Here is a 19979-nt window from a genome sequence, read left to right as displayed (position 1 = left end):
GAGGCAAAGGGATTAGTGGGTATTAACGGTGAGACATGGTTAAGAGCATGATTTAAAATCCCTAAAAAGGAGACCCCAGTGAAATGGTTCAGGGGTGGTATTGGGCATCCTCTGAACGTGCAAACAGACAAGAAAATATCAGCTCCAGATTGCTCCCAGCTCTGTCCCCACTGACCTTGTACCCTGTGACCTCGGACTCGTTGTCCATCGCTCTGACCTCCTCCCAGCTCAGGATAACTCTGGAGTCTGTGACATTCCACACCACGTTTCCTGGAGGTTGGCTGGGTGCTTCAAATACACAATAAAAAGCACAACTTTAATTTAATTGGCATCAGTGATTTAATCACCAGCTCAGGTAATTGGCTGTCACTACATTTCGGATGCAAAAGCAACTCCAGCGCAGGCTCCTGTCTGCGCACGTTATGGTTCAGAGGCTAAATTCCACAAACGGAAGGAAGGAAGGGAAAAACCAGAATGGCACATAAACATAAATGTTGTTTCTGAAGTTGAAGTGTCTGTTGATGGTCCTTCATTCAGTACAGCCAGACAGAAGCATGTGCCTCAGGACACGGGTGATTAATTAGAACAAACTCTAATGGTAACAGAGAATTTCTAGTTTTAGTACAGTGCCAACAATAAGAAAATTCTTCACAATAGATTTTTAGACCAATTTAGTCTCAGTGAATATTCACATTTACCCACTATGTTTGATTTACATTAAGATGTTATGTAAAATATTGGAAGTTGTTTTTCTGTTGGTTCTTCCAACCCACGTTGTGGTTCTGAACTGTGCCATTCAAGGGGGTTTGGCCGAGGAAACCTACTGGGATTTTTTGTTCATTAGCAACCCTAGCCTGTCATTTGCAAAGCAGCTGCATGCTCTGGGCTCTGCCCCTTCATGTACCTTGGGGCTGCCAAGCTTTCAGGGAAGCACAAACCTCTTAAAATACCTCAGGTTGGTTTCCCAGCACATGGGTCCTGCAGTGACACAATCAATGATTAAAATCTTTTCTAAATGTGTTAAGGAAAACAATTTACTGTTGCTGTCACCTAGTGGAGGCAACTGCTGCTTAGGTGGACTGAGCTGTGCTTTGATGCTGGAGGTTCCAGCTTTAAGCACTGAGAGTGGTTTTGAACACTTGCATCCGTGTGCTTATAGGGTTTTTCCTCTTTTCTTCCCTTCTCTTTTAAATTCTTTCACACAGGAGGTTCCCTGCCTTCTTTTCACAAGCAGACATATCAAAACCCCACCCGATTATAGTCAAAAAACAGAAGAAAAAGTGTAAGAGTGAGACTTAAAAAAATTATTCCCAAGTCAAACAACCACCCACAGCTATTTTTTTTGCACTATTTATCTTGTTCTATGTACTGAGGAAGATTTAACCTGGTGTTCTAATAATAACCACTTCTTGTAGATGTAAGAGGAGATTGTTTCACTCCTGAGAATGAAGTGTTACAGCATGTATGAGTAGTTTTCACACTGAGATATTAAAGCTGAATTTCAAAAGAAATGAGTCATCCTTGAAATCCACAACAGAATATTAAGATGACATGTGGAAAAAATGAGGAGCAATTATATATAAAACTGTAAGCCTCTGTCTGTGGGATTCAGAAGGCTCCAATTTGCTGCAGACACCAAAATCTCCAGCAATCATCAGAGTTCAGAACTTCATTTGTGGCAGGTTCTGATCCTCAAGTCACATCAGGACATGTCCAGGGAGCTGCAGGGATTTCTGAGCCTCCTCAGGTGCTGAAAGCTGCTCTCAGACTGGAGCAGTTCTCAGAGTTAGAGCTGATGGACAGAACATTGGGGTTTATTTGAAGACTTTCTAAATATGAAATAATTGTAACAACTTAGGCAAGTCTTCCCCACTCACCTGGCATTTTACACAGCAATATTTAAACCTCCACTTGTTATTCTGGGCTGTAAACATGCATATTTCAAATATAAAAGAAAGATATTTTAATTGTCAAAGGCTCACTTTCAACTTTGAAATACACTGCCAATGGAACTGAACTATTTGTATTTCTTGATATGGCAAGAGTTTCTGAGATGTATCTGGGTAGGTCCTGTGGGGGAATGTAAATCCTTCACAGTGAAAACCACACCAATCATAAATATTCAAATTAAATTAGAAATCAGGATTGATTAGAAAATCACACATTTGAATGAAAAATCAGTTCCTACTGCAGTAGCACAGAGAATTATTTCTCTTAGCAATTCAACTAATTTATCAATATCTTCAGACTGACATTACCCTGCACTGCAATGGTTTTGCTCCCTTTATTCATCAGAAAGACCCATGGACAAAATGCAATTAATTTTCCTTTTTAATTACTCCAAACAGCAGCAACTTGACCAAGGGACTGATCCAGATCCTGTTCACACCAGTGGGGTCAGGGCTTGCCCAGTTCTCAGTCAAACACCCCAGAAGTGGGGGGAACACTAAAAAAGGACTGAAAATCCCTAAGCTGACCAGCCTGGCACCACCTCTAGCGAGCAGCCACAAAGATGATTAATTAGAAAAAAAACCTCTTTTTCCCATGTCCTGTCCAGGCTGCAGGCAGAGAGCCACTTCAGATCAGCCAGTTCATGGTAATTGTGCATATAATGCATTTAAACTCTGGCAAATCTGAGTTGGTTTAGTCCTCAGTGACAGACTGACACTCACATTTGCATATAATAATTTCTGATAAACTAGCTTATTTCATAATATTAATGATACAACTCCGTCTGCTCGGGGGATGTTAATGACTATTGCAGGGAATTTGACCTTTCAGCCAGATTTAATTGTGTGTTCCTGTGCCTCTGACAGAAACACTTGAAGACCGATGACCCTGATTCTGAGTTGTACTACAACAGAGGAGCACACTAAAAATATTTCCACTTGTAGAAGAATTAGTGCAGCCTCTGACAATCTGTTCTCCAGCTTAATTTGGCCTTTGCAGCAGCAAAGTGGCCTCTTGAGCAATTTGTTCAAGGGGGAACAGTGGACATGAAGGATTGTTTTGCATGAACTCCAGGAGGTTCATTGCATTTCAAAAGCCATGCCCTAGAGAACTTATAAATATGTTATAGAACACTGAAAAATTCAACAAGTCTCCTTTTTTTCCCCCCTTCTAAATAACAGAGATTTTTCATTTCAATTTCTTCCAGTCATTAGCAGCATAATGAAGGTTCTGTGCAGAATTTCAGATCTTCCTTGGGCTCCCCTGGAATAGCTGGGTTTTACTCATCCTGCTGAAGAAGAGGGTGGAAGCTCTGTGCTTGGTTTGGGTGACTGTATGGAAATTAGGGTCACTCATACTGTGATTCCCAGGAATGCCACTATTCTTCTTTCCCCTCCAAGTGCTGCCACAGCATTCTGCCTCTCCCCACTTTAATCTGAGATACTCACGTGGCTTTTTGGTGGTGGCATTGACAGTGGCACTGAAGGGCCCTGCTCCAGCGCTGTTGTAAGCACGGACAGCTGTGTAATAAGCCAAGTTGCTCCTCAAGCCTGTGATTTTTATTGATGTTTCATTCCCTGCAGCTTTTACCCTGCTTGAAGATTCTTCTTTCTGGCCATTATTCCAGTACCTAACCTAGGAGATAAAAACCAAACCCATTTAAATCTTGCATGGAACGGGCTGGGCTGCTCACCCACAGCGTTGTACTCAGACTCTTTTAAGTGTTTTTTTTTTTTTCCCTTCAGCTGAAAAAGGTAGAAATACATTAAAATTTCAGAAATATGTTTACTGTGCAAAAATAAAATATTCCTATCCAGCTGCTTCTCACACTTGCTGCTCTTTTTAGTGAAAAAGGCAATTGAAATATTAGATCTTGCCTGAACCAAAGAAGGACAAGAGGAAAAGCATTAGTTCATTAAAAAGGAAACAAGTAAAGCTCAGAAAAATGTACCTTATAAAAAAGTTTCTTTGAAAGTGAATGTAATTCTGAAAAAAGTCAGTTGGGAGTTATGTCAGACACATGGCTATCTATCAGCACAAGAAGCAAAACACAACTTCATTCTGTGGGGTTTTTTTCCCAAGACAGAAAGAATTAGCCTCCTTCTGGGTGTAGGTGGGGCAGGAAGAGCAAGATTTGGGGTCAGTCTGTGTGGCTGTCCTGCAGCCTGCACGATGCTTCTGGCCCATGGCCCTTTGCAAAAAGGAGTGGATTTTACTGAATAAATAGGGTTTGTTAGTTAAAATATTTTGATTTCAACAGACTCACCTCATAGCCCAGCAGCCTTCCATTGCTCATCTTCCAGGGAATGGCTCTCCAGGAGACCTCGATGGCCGAGGAGGACAGGCTGGTGGCAGACACTCCCGAGGGGGCTGTGCTGGGCTCTGCGTTGGGAAACCAACAACAAGGGAGAGGTGACTGTGGAAACAAACCTGTCCTTATCCAAACCAAGCTCATCTCCCCCAGCTGCTGCTGGATCCCCTGCTGGAACAGCTCATGCAAGTGCTTGGGGAAACTGAAGGCTGTACCTTCCTCAGCCGAGAACACCGTGGTGACTGCGCTGAAGGGCCCCTCGCCTTTGTTGTTGTAGACCCCGACTTTGACCTCGTAGGGCGAGAAGGGCAGGATGCTCTCGTTCCTGAAGACGTATTTGGGGGTGTCAGGAGAGGTGACCACGGTCTGGATCCACGTCGTGGTGCCCGAGGGGCGGAAGGCGACCACGTACCCGAATCCTTCCCCGTTCTGCAGCTCCTCGGGGATGGGCTGGACAGAAGAACACAGATCTGTGATGCCATGGGGATATGTGGCAGGAGGGAAGTGCCAGCAGACTCGTGGACATGCTGCAGGTGCTGGCACTGCACTTGGCAGCATCCCCTCAGCCAATTAACTCTGCTACAGCACAGCAAAACGCGCTCCCTTCGACCCACTTCAAGGTTTGCATTCCAAGAAGAGAACAACTTTCAGGTAGCATTTTTGTTTTCCACTAAGTATTCTGCTTTAAGACACTCTTCAGTAAATATAACTTTTCTTTCATCAATCCACAGTTCATAAAAAATGAATAGTTGCTCAGTCAGCTATTAGAGAATCCAATACCACCTTCATACAGCGGCTTAAACCTTCCTCTGATGTGATCATGATTAGATAACCACACAGAGCAGTCAATGCTAGGAACAGAGTATTAACAGCTCTTCAAATCATTAAAAAAGGGATACATAATACAAAGCAGTGTGAGATTGTATTGGTTAGCACATGCATCCAAGGGTAATGGTGGGAAAGCAAGAACTGCAAATCTGCACTGCAAAGCCCCATTTCTCACCTTAACCATCCCTCTTCCTCTTCCCCTGCCCCCTGCCTCCTTTTTAGCATCAACATTTGTTTGAGAACAGAAGCAATCCCAGCCAAACTAAATTCCCTGGGGATTTCCATCCAGCACAGGGACGTGTAGCAGTGAAAGAACAAAGTCCAGTGTCCAGGGCTCACACCACACACGGCACAGAGCACACGGACATCCCAGAGGAGAAGCTGCTGCCGCCAGGGAAATTCAGAGAGAGCAGAAAGAAAAGAAAGAAAAAAGTTCTGTGAAGGAAAGTGCTTGCCAGCAAACTTACATCCCACGTTATCACCAGCTCAGATCTGCTGCCTCCTCCCCCACTGACCTCAGATGGGGGAATTTCGGGAACTGTGGAAAGGAAATGCAGAGATGTCTGCACAGAGAATACATCGCATCACAAGAGAACACATCACATCAGCCTCAAGCTCTGAATTTAACCCATATTCATACTCCCTTTGCAACCAGAGAAAATGTTTTTGGGGTAGGAGGGGCAGTCCTGGAAAGCCCCAGCCCTGTCCCACATTCATCTTTCCCTGGGCCAGGCCAGGGTTCCTCTGAGCACCTGGAGAACCTCAGCAGCTCACAGATTACACCAGGTATGCTGTGTTTAAGAACTTCTCAAAACTGGAGACAAGCTTCATTTTTTAATTAATAGAGTTAACTCAGAGAATGGCCTGGGTTGGAAGGGACCTTAAAGATCACCTTGTTCCAGGACACTTTCCACTGACCAGGCTGCTCAGAATTCCATGTCCTTGAACACTTCCAGGGATGTTACGCAGATGAATTGGGAAATGGCCTCATTCCAAGTGAACTGGGGTTTTAATTGATGGGTTCTTCTGAGCCACGTGCTTGTAACATGGAAGGGTTTCACTGATCAAACACCAGCAATGAAAATCCCCTGTCAAAATTAACCTCTTTCCATCCATTTATACCTTCAGACTCTGCAGCACTGCCTGAACTGGCAGATTTTGGCACAGTGCACAGAGTTTAAATGGATTTAGATGTTATGCTTCTGTGATGTTCAGTAATGCAACACAAACTGTCTCACAGCTAAATGGAAAAATACAAACAAACTTGTTACAGGCTTTTATATCCAATGGCAACTCCAAGCTTGTTTGCAAAGAGCCAAAGATAACACTCCTTTTCTTTGTTAATATTCAAGATTCTTGAATTAAAAACAAATAGAAGGACCCACTAACCTGCCTCTTCAGTTCTTACTTTTTCTGAGGGCAAACTAGGTTCTCCACCTCCTATTTTGTTACTGGCAACTACACGAAATTCATATTCAACCCAAGGATTTAAATCCACTACTGTGCTTGTGAAGGTTTTCCCATCGATGACATCCGGAACTACGAAGAAGAGAAAGGGAAAAGGAAAGTCAGGCACAGGGTGCCAGAGATGCTCCCACAGAGCCTGGGATGGGAATTGTGCTCACCTGTGGTGGCTCGCTGCCAGCCCACGGAGAAGGGAGTCCTTGCCTGGATGGTGTAGGTGGTCACAGGGCTGTGGTTGTCTGTGCCCTCCTGCCAGGAGATCTGAGCTGTGGTGTCCGTGATCTCCTCCACCTTCACGTGCTCGGGGGGCCCAGGAGAGCCTGGAATCGGATGGAAAACCAGGCAGTGTTTGGTGAAGCCCTGAAGCACCCTGGGAATCACTACCAGCAGGATGGATTCCTGTTTTTTCTTCCTCAGGGAGGAGGAAAACAATTCAGACTGGAATAAGAACACTTTTAATTACTGTTTTACATTCACTAAACTTAACTCTGACTATTTCAACCTGAAATACTCTCAAGGGCAGAAGAGATGACTGGGTTTTGGTTTTTTTTACCAAGAACCTTTGTTCAGCACATCTCTCTCTCTTTCCAATGTCTTTTCCTTTAGTCCTAAATGTCCTCTTTAATCTACAGATACATCTCTGTAGTCTGTCAACTTTTTATCTACAACTTCTTTACCGTACAATGCACTGGAACAATTTTTCAGCACATCTGACCAGAACCCCATGCAGCAATTCAGTCACACAAACTTCCTGCTGCCTTCTGGAAAATCCTCATTTCTGGCCATTTCCTGGCCAGAATGTTGGGTTTTGTCTCATCTGCACCAGCAAAGGGGCTTGAAATGAGTAACAGTGCATTAACAATGAGAAAAATATCTGACATATTTTAAAATATATTGAGTAACTGCTGATCACATAATGTGCTTTCCTAGATCAAAGCTTTTACCTTGCAATGACCATAGCTGTAACATCAGCAAGGAAAGCCACAATTCTGGCTCAACTGTGAACATTCCAGCTTGGAATGAAAAGGAATAATTCTGCACTATAGGATTTAAACCTTAGGACAAAGCCTCTCCTGGTCTCTGGCAGAACTGCCATTTCCCAGGAAGGATTCTGGAGTCCCCAACACTTCAGTCTGCAGAGGCAGCAACTGCTTCAGAGCTGCCAGTGAGTTCCCTCCTGTCAGTGACCTCAAGGACTAGCAGTGAAAAAAGATGTGAAGTCACTATTATAACCTCCAGCTCTTCATTCCTCTGGGAAAATCAGGCTTCACCCAAAGCCTGAGCTGTAATTCTCCCTAGCTGCAGGTCAGAATGACATAATTCAACTCACAGTCATTCATCACACCATTCAAGCCATGGACTGGTTCTGTAACCTCCAACATCAGTTGTTTCTACAGCCTACAATATAAAAAAGGTGGAAAACATGACCCTGGAGCTGGGCTGGGATGTACCTCGCACGATGAGGTCAGCAGCAGAGGCCACACTGTCCACCTCTGTCTTCACCATGCACACGTACTTCCCACTGTGCTTCAGCTGGATGTTCCTGATCATTAAATCACCTGATGCACTCTGTGGGAATACAGAACATTCATTAATGCAAATGCACCACCCTTGCAGTCTAACATTTTCTTTGCAAAGGGAAAAGAAATCCACCAGAAGTGTGAAGTTGCTCAAAAGCTGCATTGCAGTGACCAGGACAGCAAATTATTGCCCATCAACTGCTCCAGGTTTGTTGTCTGGGAGCATTTTCCCAAAAAACATGAGGTGTAGTGTCCCTTTTTTGGGAGAAGTGAGCTCCAACACGGCGAGCTCACACCGGGAACACATCTCCTGCCCGGAACCCCCAATGACCTCAGGCTCCTGTGACCATTTGTCTCAAAGCCCTAAAAAGAGAGAAATGTGCTTTCTGTGGCTATTACCCATTTGATTTCAAGACAGAATTCATGGGGTTTTTATCTGGAATTTTTAAGTCAGGTTATGACAGGTTTTTAAGGAGTTGGAATATGTAGAAAGACAAAGTTGAATTCAGTCTATTTTACAGGTTATTGTGAGCACACTTTCCTTTAAAGGTTGCACAGTTCAGGCTGTATTTCCCATTTTACAAGCCTAAGTTCTATTCTTTGCTTTTCATTGAGTATTTAATCTTTAGTACTTTTTCCCCCATTGTTCTCTCTCAGATCACAGCATGTGGTTATTTCCTGGATCATGGGAAACAGAAATAAAACTTGAATGAAACTGTAACTTCATATGATATTCGGGCTCTTTGTGTACTGCTTGTTTTCCACATCAGTGAACACAGAATTTGACATTAAACCTTTGGTAGACAGTGTCCCTTAAAAAAACAGATCTCCCCTTTGTGTCAGTTGAATTTCTGCTTTAACTCTGTTCCAATTGAATTTTCCAGGTGAAAAATGCCTCAGTCAGATTTTAATTTTTAAAATATATTTTTAAATTTTAATTTTCTGGAGAAGCAGCATTTTCTTCAAGAGCAGAACCCTATTTGTGGGTATTTTTAGCTACTTTGGCCACTGATTCAGGGGCAAACAGTAGCTTGGGAGAAAGGCAAAGACATGACTTTGAGGTTTATTTTAGTCTTAGAAAAAAAAAATGAACCTTTCAAAACATTTGGTTGTTTTTCTTTGTTTCAGCATTACAATGTCTCAATTCTTTATTCAACACAAACTGAAGCCAGTTCTGCCTGATTCCCTTCCATGTGTGTGCCTGGTCTTCTGTGAAAGCACAGATGGAAGTTGTTTGCAGGACAATTCAGTGCTAATTGCTTACAATAAATTAAAAGTTGAGTCAAAAGCAATCTAAAATCCATCTACTTGAATGGAAGTGGATATTCAGGGAATGCCCAACACCAGCAGTGAATGCAAGCAAATCACGTCCTACACGAACTCATTTCAGCAAACTCAATTTGAGACAACTCAACAAAGGGGGGAGGGGGCTTCAAATAGAACAGTTTTACTTGAAATAAACCCCAGCAAAGTGTTAACACTGCATTTCAGTTATTTGTGGTGATTTGGGAAGACTCTCAAGGGACTGGGGGAGCAGCAGGAAGCCCCCCTGCAAGACCCTCCCTTTCCATCGGGTATCACATTCCTGCCTGGTCAGATCCAGCCTTTGGCAGGGTGGACAAGCCCAGGTGACCGTGGAATCACCTTCTTCCCTTCCCCCTGCTGCCTGGAATACAAATACAGAGTGTTCCATGCAGTAGGAACAGCTGCTGGAATTCCTTTTTCCTGTCCTGGCTGCAGAACAACCCCAGCCAGCGCTGGCGATCCCCAGTTTTGGGGCAAGTCTGCTCAGAATTTGGGCACCTGCTTGGTCTGCCATGCTCTTTGTATAAATCACCTGGCTAACAAAACACCCCAAGAAGCAGAAAGACAGCCTCACATCCCACAGTTTTCCAACCATCTGGAAGACCAGGTGGTGCTCCCAGAACATCCCAATAGCAAAGAGATGCTGGAGACCTCAGGCCTGTGTGACGGGGACCTCCCAGACATCAGTACATGGAAATCTATCCATCAAAAAAAATAAGTATCTTCCAACCAAGAAAGCTGAAGTTGTTTCTGCAATGGTGTTTTCATTTAATAAATCCACACTGTAACTACTGGAAGGCTTAGAACATATTTAGGATTATTTACTCACCATGACCTGCATGTAACTCCAGATGGAATTATTGCACTGACCTTAATGTGATACAAAGCCCAGGAAATATTCTCATGGATCTCTTGGTAACGTGTGAAGTTTTCTACTAACGAGCTCAAATTCCTCTTCAAACAAATAAGAGCTTAAAAAACTAAAGCCCCTGAATGTCTACAGGCTATAAAATCCCTCATGACAAATTGGTTTGTGTCAGGTTCGTTTGCCCATCATTGCTGTGTTTCATGTGATCCTGAGGAAAATCGCATAGAAACGGATTCTAAGAGGTAAGAACTTAAAAACTTCAGGTCTAAAACACAGGGCACAAGAAAAACGAGTGATGGGCAGCAAGCTGGGCCAGGGGATGGTTTCCTTTCAACACAGAAGAGAATTCTCAAAAGAGAAACATCTTAATTTTTAGCATGAGGAAAAAAGAAGTTCGTGCTGGCTAGAGCTGTAAGGCAAGTGAAGAGAAGGTGTTTGCAGCTCACCCCTCCAACCTTCTCGAAGTGAGAAGCGTCCCTCTGGAAGTCCGTGAGGGTCCCGTTGAAGTACCAGGTGAAGCTGATGTCCAGCAGGGGATCGTGCTGCACCTGGCAGGGCAGCACAACGCTCTCCCCCACGGTCACATCCATGTTGGAAGGTGCCAAGGTGATCCTGGTTGGCTCTGCAGGGAGCACAAATATGGGTGATTGGGTTTTTCTGCATTGCTGAGCTTTGCCTGCCACTGATATCCCCCCATGTTCCTCGGGTGTGATCAATGACAGCCGCTTCCAGTGATGGAGCTGGGCTGGGAATGCTGCCTGACCCCTTTTGCTGGAGCTTTGTGTCCCTGCATTTCCCAGCAGGAGCTGCTGGACACTGGAAAGGTGAATTTGAGCCTGCTGGGTGCAGCCAATCCACTCCACAAAGCTGAATCCACAGGCAGGAATTGCCACTCCAGAGCTCTCAGCAATCCCACTCGTGTGTTCTGGAGCAGGAAGCAGCAGCAGCCACTGGGCACATGAAGAGGTGGGAGTAAGGGAAGAACCAAAAAAACCCCAGAACCTGGAGGAAATCCACTTAAGGAAGAACACACTGGATATTTGGGTCCATGCATCACACAGAACATAAACAGTGTCATCAAGAAGAGCTGTTTGTTATTCCAGAATCACATTAACAGAGAAAAATTTCAGCTACCGTAAATACCGTAAAAATAAAATTTAATTGTAGGAATCCTCTGTATATAATTCTGTTATCTGTACATAAAGGGATGTGAATCATTTAGGAGCACAGGCTGAAAACATGAAGCTGTTAATCCACTGAACAAAGTAATTCTGTTTGGACCTATGAAATATATAGGATATGTAATGCAGTGGGATATTAGATAATTCTGAGATTGGAAAATCTTTCAGATATTAAAATCTTTGAAGAAGAACATTATGAGAGAAGACATTTTTCAGATAAACTTCACAAACTCCTGTCTCTTTTCATCCAGTGTCTCAGCCAGCAGCCAGGAATGGATGACTTGGAGGAAGGGGCAAGATCTCTCTGAACAACATTTCTGGATAAAATTCAAGACTGTGTTCTACTGCCCATGGAGTCCCTGAACGCTCCCCTGCAGCTGGAGTTTCCACCACATCTTTTTCCAAAAGCAAACACCATTTAAACCTCCTTTGGGCTAAACAGATTTTCAACTGGAATATAAAATTACCTCCAAGATTTTTTTTGATTGACATGTTTTTTTCACAACAAATTAAAAACCCCCACAAACCTAAAAGCATAATTGCACTATTTAGTGTTTAGAGAAGTGAGAGGAGGGAGGGAAGTGTTCAGAACTCCCTCACATCTGAGAAATATCTTTGTCAAAGACAAAAAATCCCTCGGTGTCTCTCCTTTCAACTAATAAAAGAGCTTAACAGCCATCCTTTTATCTTTATGCATTAAATAAGTAACTTCTCACACTTTTTACATTCTACCCCATCACTGCGGACTCCTGAGTCTGCAATTCCAGGTCCATCCCCCTCTGTCCCAGCTCACCCACCTGTAACTATCAAGTTGGTGGAGCCCCTGGCTGTTCCAAACTGGTTTGTTGCCAGGCACGTGTAGCTGCCAGCATCCCCCTTGGTCACGTTGGCTATCCTCAGTCCTCCATCCTTTAATAGTGTGATCCTAAAAAATGATGATGAGATTTTGAAAGTTGCAGCACTTTTAGACAGAAGGCTTTAATACCTTATTGTTATCCCAGACCTATTAAGCTGTATCAGCAATTAAGAAGAAAATGAGCTCTGTCCCAGCTGAAACCAGGACAATTTCCAACCTGGGGTTTGAAAATGTTGTGATCATTCACTGACAATACACAACAAACTTGAACCCACACATTATTTTGGACGTGTTATTTTGGACACCAGTAACCAATGTTTTAGAGATGTGGGCATATGTACGTGTGTGAAAGAGAGAAATCCCACATGAACTCCATCTTTTTCATCTGCACCAACTGGAACTGGAGTAATTTTCAGCTCTTTTGTTGTTTACCTCAGGCAATCTTGCACGGCAACTTTGAAATCACTGTGATTACCATGACAACTCTATAGGACTGTTCATGAACTTCCTTTGTGAAGGACTTGCAGGACAGAAAATTCCCTTCACCCCACACAACCTCCCCCAGTGAGAGCATGGAACAAGCAGGAAGGTGCTTATACAAGATGTAGACAGCAGAAAACCCACAGCACTGGTAGGGGCAGAGGAGCAGCAACATCCCCACAGCAGAGGTGACATCCCAGGCAGCAACACTGGAGGGATGCACAGGTAAGGCTGGTTTGACTCCCTCTTTCCCTGTTTCGTGTCCTCCCATCTGTTCTATCCACAGTGGCAGGCACTTCTACCCTGAAGACAACCTGGAGCAGCAAAATAACTGAAGAGATATAAAAATGTCCACACTCGTTAACAAAAGGTACCCATTTTCCTGAGATGCCCAAGTCAAAAGAGCTTCAGAGCTTTTCTCTCACATCCCATCAGTCCATCGGAGAGGCACCAAACAGAGCACAGCACCTTGGCTGGATGGTGTTTGGGAAATGCCCTCAGCACCCACACTGGTACAGAACGAACACAGCAGCAAAAAAACCCTCTTCAGGCAAAGCTCTGCCTGCATTAGCCGGAGTCTTGCTCGGTTTCCAGGGGAAGTGCCAGCTGAAAAGGCAGCAAATGCCAGCAAATTTAACATTGCCATCCTCCCTCCCTCAGAGGAGCTGCGAGTGTTTTGCCTGCTCACTTGTATGTGCTTTGCTATTAACCTGCTGCTTTATTCAGTACAAAATTAATTAATTAATTACACACCTCTGCTGCTCTTTTTATTTTCAACACTCTTGAGGTAAAATAACGTCAGTAGATCCCCATCATTTGTCCTGGCTGAGTTCTGTGGTTAAATGCTGCTGTGTTAGGTGGGATATGGGATAAACTCTCCACAAGTCCCTGACCCGAGGTTATGCTGAGGAGGGTGACAAGCGACAGGGACCAGAGGAAATGGCCAGGGGGGTTTAGATTGGATACTGGGGAAAATTTCTTCATGAAAGGGTCATCAAGGGTTCAGTGATCTTATCCTTCACCCTTAACTTGTCAGACCCCAAACCCACAGTCCCTAAATGCAAACCACAGCAGTGGGAGTCCACCAGGGCTCTGCAGTTCCACTGCCCCTCTCCCTTAACAGCAAATCCACCCAATCCTCAAAGCCACATGGAGGCTGTTTTAAACATCTAAAAGCAGGAACCTGGACTCCTGCCACAGCTGCACTGCTCCTTACAATGAAACAGAATTTTTGGAATTACAATATAGAAACATACACAGCTTTTAAATGCTTTTTTCTTAATTATTTCAAATTGCATTTTGTATTTCCTTAAAAGAGGCGTTTCAGCTCTCAGTGCTGTAGCTAAGATACTCTTCCTCTGGGCAAAGGTGGTGCAGTAATGAAATCAGCAGATGCAAATTACAAGAGATAACAAGTCACCCTGTTAGAACAACAGACAAAAGCATCTTATTGGGGTGAGAAAGAGAGCTATAAATAGGCAGCTTAATCCATTTATAACCACAAAGCATCCTGAGGTACCTCAGCTGATGTGGTGCCATTTGAGGTATTCTTCAAGGGAGGATGTGCCTCAGCAGTGACTTCCCTGAGGCTCATTAACTTGTTTTGGAAAATTCCTAAGTCATATTTGGCTGCACTTCATGTTAGATGGAACATTTAAAATTAATTAAACCGTGCCATATGGTTTATAGGTATTTTAAATGTGTTAAAGACATGAGTAATACATTTTATAGGTAATTAGAATGACATAAAAAAAAGGTGTTAAAACATCTCAATTATGGTTGCAAGCTCCTGTGCTGTTGAACTTTCTAGCTGAGGCTTCATCTACTTTGATGCAATTTCCAATAGAAAAAAATACAAAACTAAAGAAACCCCAAGTGTTGACAAAGCCCAAGATCAAACAAAGGAAAATGCAGGATCAGGGAATAAATCTGCAAATGTCTATTGTTTAATTAAAACCAGTCACTTTTAGAGTGCTCTGAGCTACCTGCAAGCCTAGCTTGCCTAAAATAATTAAGCAGTAGGCTTATTAAAACCCAGATATAATTAATAATATTTTTTTTCTAGAATTAAAAACAAAAAGCAAACAATACACCAAGAAAAATCAAATTGAGAAAAATATTATAGTCTAAATAAAATCTTTATTGGTAAATTAGAAAAAGAGAAATGCTCCACTTTTTCCAATTACAAAACAGCAAATGCAGCTCAGAGCCTATGGAAACCCTAAACCCAAAAATAGCTCTGCCCTCCTGCTGAAACATGAGACAAAACAAAGCTTTTAGTTTACTTAAAATTATTCAATATTCACACTCGGTGCTGGAACAATGCCAGGGAGAGGCTCAGCCCTGTGACACAAAAATAACAATACAGCCTTTGGCATTCCCTGCATCTACAGGTGTTTTTCCAACCCATTTTGCTGAAGGCCAGACATTTCCCAAGCGAATTCCACTTTCCACAACCTGCACCCTTCTGATACCCTGGTGAGTGGCACAAAACCTTTTGCCCTGTACAAGGGACTGATGCCTTCGGTTTTAACTTTGGTATTTTTCAAATCCTGCACTGCCTGGTGTGTAACTCTGGAGTTTCTTGTAGCCTGTTCACTTCTCTCTGTGCTGGGCAGACATAACAAAGCCTCTCCAGGCCTGCTCTTCAGGGACACCAAGACTGTCCTATGCCCAAAAGTATAAACCAAAAGCCTCTGAGAGGGGGGCAAGCTGAGGGGAAAACTGAAGCTTTAATTGGAGAATTAACCCTGATATGCAAATGAACCAAACCTATAAAAGTGTGAAGAACTCGTGACCTGGGGTCCATCTTGGGGTCCCTTCTTGGCAGTGGCCTCTGGCTGCCCAGGGGTACCTTCGAAGGCCTTTCAAATAAACACCTGCCTTATTCCCTTACTCCTGTCTAGCCTCTGTTTCTGGGAATCAGGACCATTGCTCCCCCCGTGGTCCTGATCCAGCTGGAGACGGATTGAGGACTTGTTTGGTCATCAGATCACAGCGTCATTGACAAACTCATCATCTCTCGCTGACTCCTGAGCAGAATCGGGGGAATTGATGCTTGAGGAGATCCTTTTTCCTCTAATTCACACCCACACTCCTACACGGAGGTCAACAGGATGGGGAGAAGGATTAAACAACTTCAGGACTGACTTGAGAGGCTCATGTTGGTAAAATTATACATTTATGTATTTAAATTTAGAGAGAGAAGACAGAATGGTGCCTCAGGATCCACTGAAACTTGGTGCCAATAATGCAACTGATAGTGACTGCAAACCTGTCCATCTTCCCAAGGAAATGCTTTATTACTGAACTAACAGACATCATCAAACTCAGGAATCACTGCCTGTTTAATTTGTCAGATTATTCAGCAAAAAATGCTACTGTTTTAGATCCTTACTGATATGGTAATAAACACAAACACATCCCTTTCCAGTTAGTAACATTTCAGTGCAAAGGAAGAGTGGAAAAGTGGGTCAAAACTGTCCTTTTATGCATCAATCAAATTCCAAGTAAATTAAAGCAGATTAATTAACAGGAAAGTCAGCAAAAAAAATTCCTATGCAAGTACTGGTAAGTAAATGCATTACTTTTCACATCACAGCACTTCAAACTGTAACACAAAATGAATAAAAATACTTAATTCAAACTGCAGAGAAGCTAAAATCATTAACTAATACTTATAAGTATCGTGCAATTCTTTGTCAGGAATTATTTCTTTCCTCCCTTAATTTGCCATCACTTGGCCACAACGGAAGCTGCTAAAACTGGAGTTTTCCTAAGGGAATTGCACTGGGAAGTCTTTCAGTGAAGTTTTTGCAGCATCTTCTCATCTTATTCTAGTCTTGGTAAATTTAGAAACATCTAGGAATAATGCTGAGTTTGTTTAAAGGTGAAAAACTGCTGTGCATTTTCACAAAATCCTGTTTTTTTAACCCTCTTCCAGTCAGGTATTTGAGCCAGGAGCACAGAACCCACGACAGCCCACAGGCAGCAACTGTCAAGTACAATCTGACAATTAAACCCCATGTACATACATAAAACATTAAGGAATTCTTGGAAGGGGTTATGTCTGGGTTGCAGCATGTTTTAGTATTTATTCTGTTTTTGGTGAGTTAAACCAGCATCAGGAGTGTTTAACCTTGGTTAAACATCTAATCCTCCTTTTCTGGAGGATAAAAGGACAACAAAAATTCATCCCTCTGGAGGTGGAGGTGTCTCAGGCACCTGATAAATTTAATTCCCATTTTCTGTCTTTCCTCCTGCATGTTATCCTATGCTTTCACTTCTCTCTGCACTCCATTGCTCTTTAATGTTTAGCTCTCTTTATTCAAGATATTCTAAAAAAAAAAAAGAAAAATCACATACTTTGCAAAATTAACAAGAAACAAGATTGCATTCTTCAATGCTGAGTGATTTCTCAGCCCAGAGCTCATGAATCCATTTTGTATTATATTTTCTCCCCTCCACAACGCATACCATATTCAGCTCATTTAATTAAAATTTACTGAGTCATTATCCAAATCTTCTACATACTGAAAATGCAGAAGTATTTGAAAATAAATTAAGAATACAACCAACAGTGCCATCAAAATGAAACTCTCTCAGGCTTTACTAAAGCATTGTGGTCAGCACCTCGGTGAAACCCAAGTTGTCTGATGACAAGAAATTGAAGTATTTGTGCTTTATTTTTATTATTCATATGTGAGTTTTCTTAAGATATATAAATTCTATCCATGCTGCTGCAAATGTAATTAAAATTAAGCTCCTTCTGCCTCCCCACCTCTCCCAGGTGTTGTCCACACTGGATTTCTCTGAGCAGAATTACCCTTGTGGGAGGAACTCCATCCTCCTGTTTGCTGCAATTAAAAAAGAGGAAACCCTCCTCCTCAACAAACTTCACTGGAAATGTAGTTAATGGCTGAAAAATGTACTGCTAATTTGAAACCCTTTCCTGAATTGCAGGAATTGTAGAACTGCAAGAAAATCACGAATTGCAATTACTCACAGCAGACAGTAATGAACTCCAGGGTTTTCTGAGAAGAACCACACTCTGCTCTTCTCTGAAGGCGAGTTTACTTCATTTAGATTAATTCAGGATTACTGTCTTGTTATTGTGCTTCCTCTGGAAGCCATTTACAATATGTTGTCAAAAATATACACTCTGGGTGATATTCTGGAACTACCTGCACTTTGCAGGAGCTACAGCTGTAATTTGTGTTCATAAACCTGAGCAGGCAGCATCATGTATGCTCATTTCTGGAAACTGAGCCCTGCTTTCTTTAGCCTGGTACCATCACCTCCAATGAAACTGGGAGGTACTGGTTTGGAAGGGCAACCTGAAGCAACCAGTAAGCCCAGCTCTGATGGCCAGGCAGACAGAAAGCCCAAAGCAAGATGAAAATTGTGGCTGAAACTCTCCTCTCCTGGAGATGTGGAGCCCTGCAAGGTCCAGCAGTGCCTGGCAGCTTTGACTCTCATGAATTGAACCTACACAGGCTCCAACAGCAGAGACAGGCGGATTTGGGAAGGATACCATTCTACTTGTCATGGACATGGAATGGGGACAAAAGCTAGGAATTTTCCTAAATGGACAAAATCAGGAACTATGCATTTTTCACAAGTGCTTTACAAAATCAGTCAAAAATTAAAACCCATCGAGAACCATCTAAAGGCAACAGGTTTCGCATAAATTTAGGGATCGTTGTTTAATTTAATACATTAATATTATTTAATTAAAGGCTAGAAGTAGTGGCTACAAGCAGTGCTATTTTGAATGGGATTTTGCTCGCCTGCTTGCAGGCAGGCAGGCAGCCAATGAGGCTGTGGTACCAAGTCCAGCTCTGCAACAACAGATGCCCCAACTTCTGCCAAATTGTCACATTTGACAACACTTAACACCAGAACACATGAAAACTCCTGTGGCCCCTGTGAACAAAGAGCCAGGGCAAAGATGACACTGCCCAAAGCTTCTGGGTACAAGGAGACAGCTCCAGCCCTACAATGGAATAAATAAAGGTCTCCACTGCAGTCTCTTTAAGTTTTATCTATCTGGTAGCAACTTCTGCGTTTAAAAATTGCAAAACAAAAGCCCAGTGTGGTGTTTTACAGGAATAGCACCAGAAGAATTTTGTCTAATTGAGAAGCAGCTTCCCAGTGCCACCCAACAGAGGAGCAGGGACACATTCCTTACACCACACTGCCACGGCAATCCTCCTTCAAAACCCACATGTTTGGTTTCCTCAGTCTATGTCTGGCCTTCTGGGCCCTCCCTGTCCATGAATTATCCTGCCAAGCACAGTGTGACACCAGAGTGTTCCAAGATGCACATGCACAGCCATCCTGTCCCCACTGCTCCCAGCAAACACTGTGACTTCCCACGGCTGTTGCTGTGAGTGCAGTCGTGTCTAACTCAGACAGAAAGGCTGACCTGGGGCCAGAGTGAACTCCCAATTAATAATTCTGGCTCGTCTGAGTGTGCACAGCCTGTCCTGACTGCAGCTGGAATGCCCAAAGTGCCGCACTGACTATATTCATGCTAAATCAAACCTGTAACTATCTTAATCACACCTTTCCTCCAAGGAGCTTTTTTGCTGCCCCAGTTTACTCCCTGCAACTCCCAGTCTGTGTAAATACTGAACTGTAGAACAGAAAACCTAGAGAAGTCAGCAATCCCCAGTGTGGCAGAGATGCAACCCAAAAAGCTGCTCCAGAGCAGAGGTACAGCCCCGTACTGTCTCTTTACACAATTTAACCAGCACACTTGTGCAGTTTCAGTTTATGACTAATTCAGTAATGCTTTAACGGTTATTGCTGGAAAAAAACCATTTGCATGTTGTTGGAAATCAATAGCTAGGGGCATGGGTGAATCACAAACCCTCCCCTGAGAACTACAACTCCCAAACACATCCACTGTCACGTAAACAATGATGACATCTGTTATCCCTGCTACGATCACGGCTGCTTGAAAAGAACCTGGAAGTGCATTTTCCTTTTCTTGTCGTGTTTCATCTGCTATTCTTGACCTCCCAATTAACTTTTCTTTCTTCTCTCAGCCACATCATCACCATGGCTGTAACACACCTCGTTTGCCTCCCTGCCAACATTTTCAGAGCATTTTGCTGAAGGCTTTTAGTACTGTTTTACAGGCTTTGCATTCCCAGTTTTCTATCAGCACCTGGTTCTCTCTAAATCAGGCCCAACTCTACATTAAACTGGA

At 43.0% G+C, this 19979-nt stretch overlaps 1 protein-coding gene across 3 annotated transcripts in view; it reads right to left on the bottom strand.

Annotated features, from left to right (window-relative positions):
- LOC121657753 (contactin-3-like) overlaps positions 1-19979 on the bottom strand; it is a 96519-nt gene that overhangs the window by 3402 nt on the left and 73138 nt on the right. For all 3 annotated transcript variants that reach the window (XM_042013818.1, XM_042013807.1, XM_042013824.1), the window contains 10 exons: positions 12225-12352; positions 10693-10868; positions 8005-8122; positions 6715-6873; positions 6479-6628; positions 5557-5627; positions 4477-4711; positions 4217-4332; positions 3399-3585; positions 176-288 (listed from right to left, as the gene is read on the bottom strand). In XM_042013818.1, coding sequence (XP_041869752.1) covers positions 176-288; positions 3399-3585; positions 4217-4332; positions 4477-4711; positions 5557-5627; positions 6479-6628; positions 6715-6873; positions 8005-8122; positions 10693-10868; positions 12225-12352 — 1453 coding nt within the window. The remainder of the gene's footprint in view (positions 1-175; positions 289-3398; positions 3586-4216; positions 4333-4476; positions 4712-5556; positions 5628-6478; positions 6629-6714; positions 6874-8004; positions 8123-10692; positions 10869-12224; positions 12353-19979) is intronic.

Source organism: Corvus kubaryi, unplaced genomic scaffold (genome assembly GCF_017639235.1).
Source record: "Corvus kubaryi isolate FWS band 111438036 unplaced genomic scaffold, C.kubaryi_AGA036_p1.0 136, whole genome shotgun sequence".
Taxonomy (NCBI): domain Eukaryota; kingdom Metazoa; phylum Chordata; class Aves; order Passeriformes; family Corvidae; genus Corvus; species Corvus kubaryi.
This window is presented reverse-complemented; position numbering and strand designations above follow the sequence as displayed.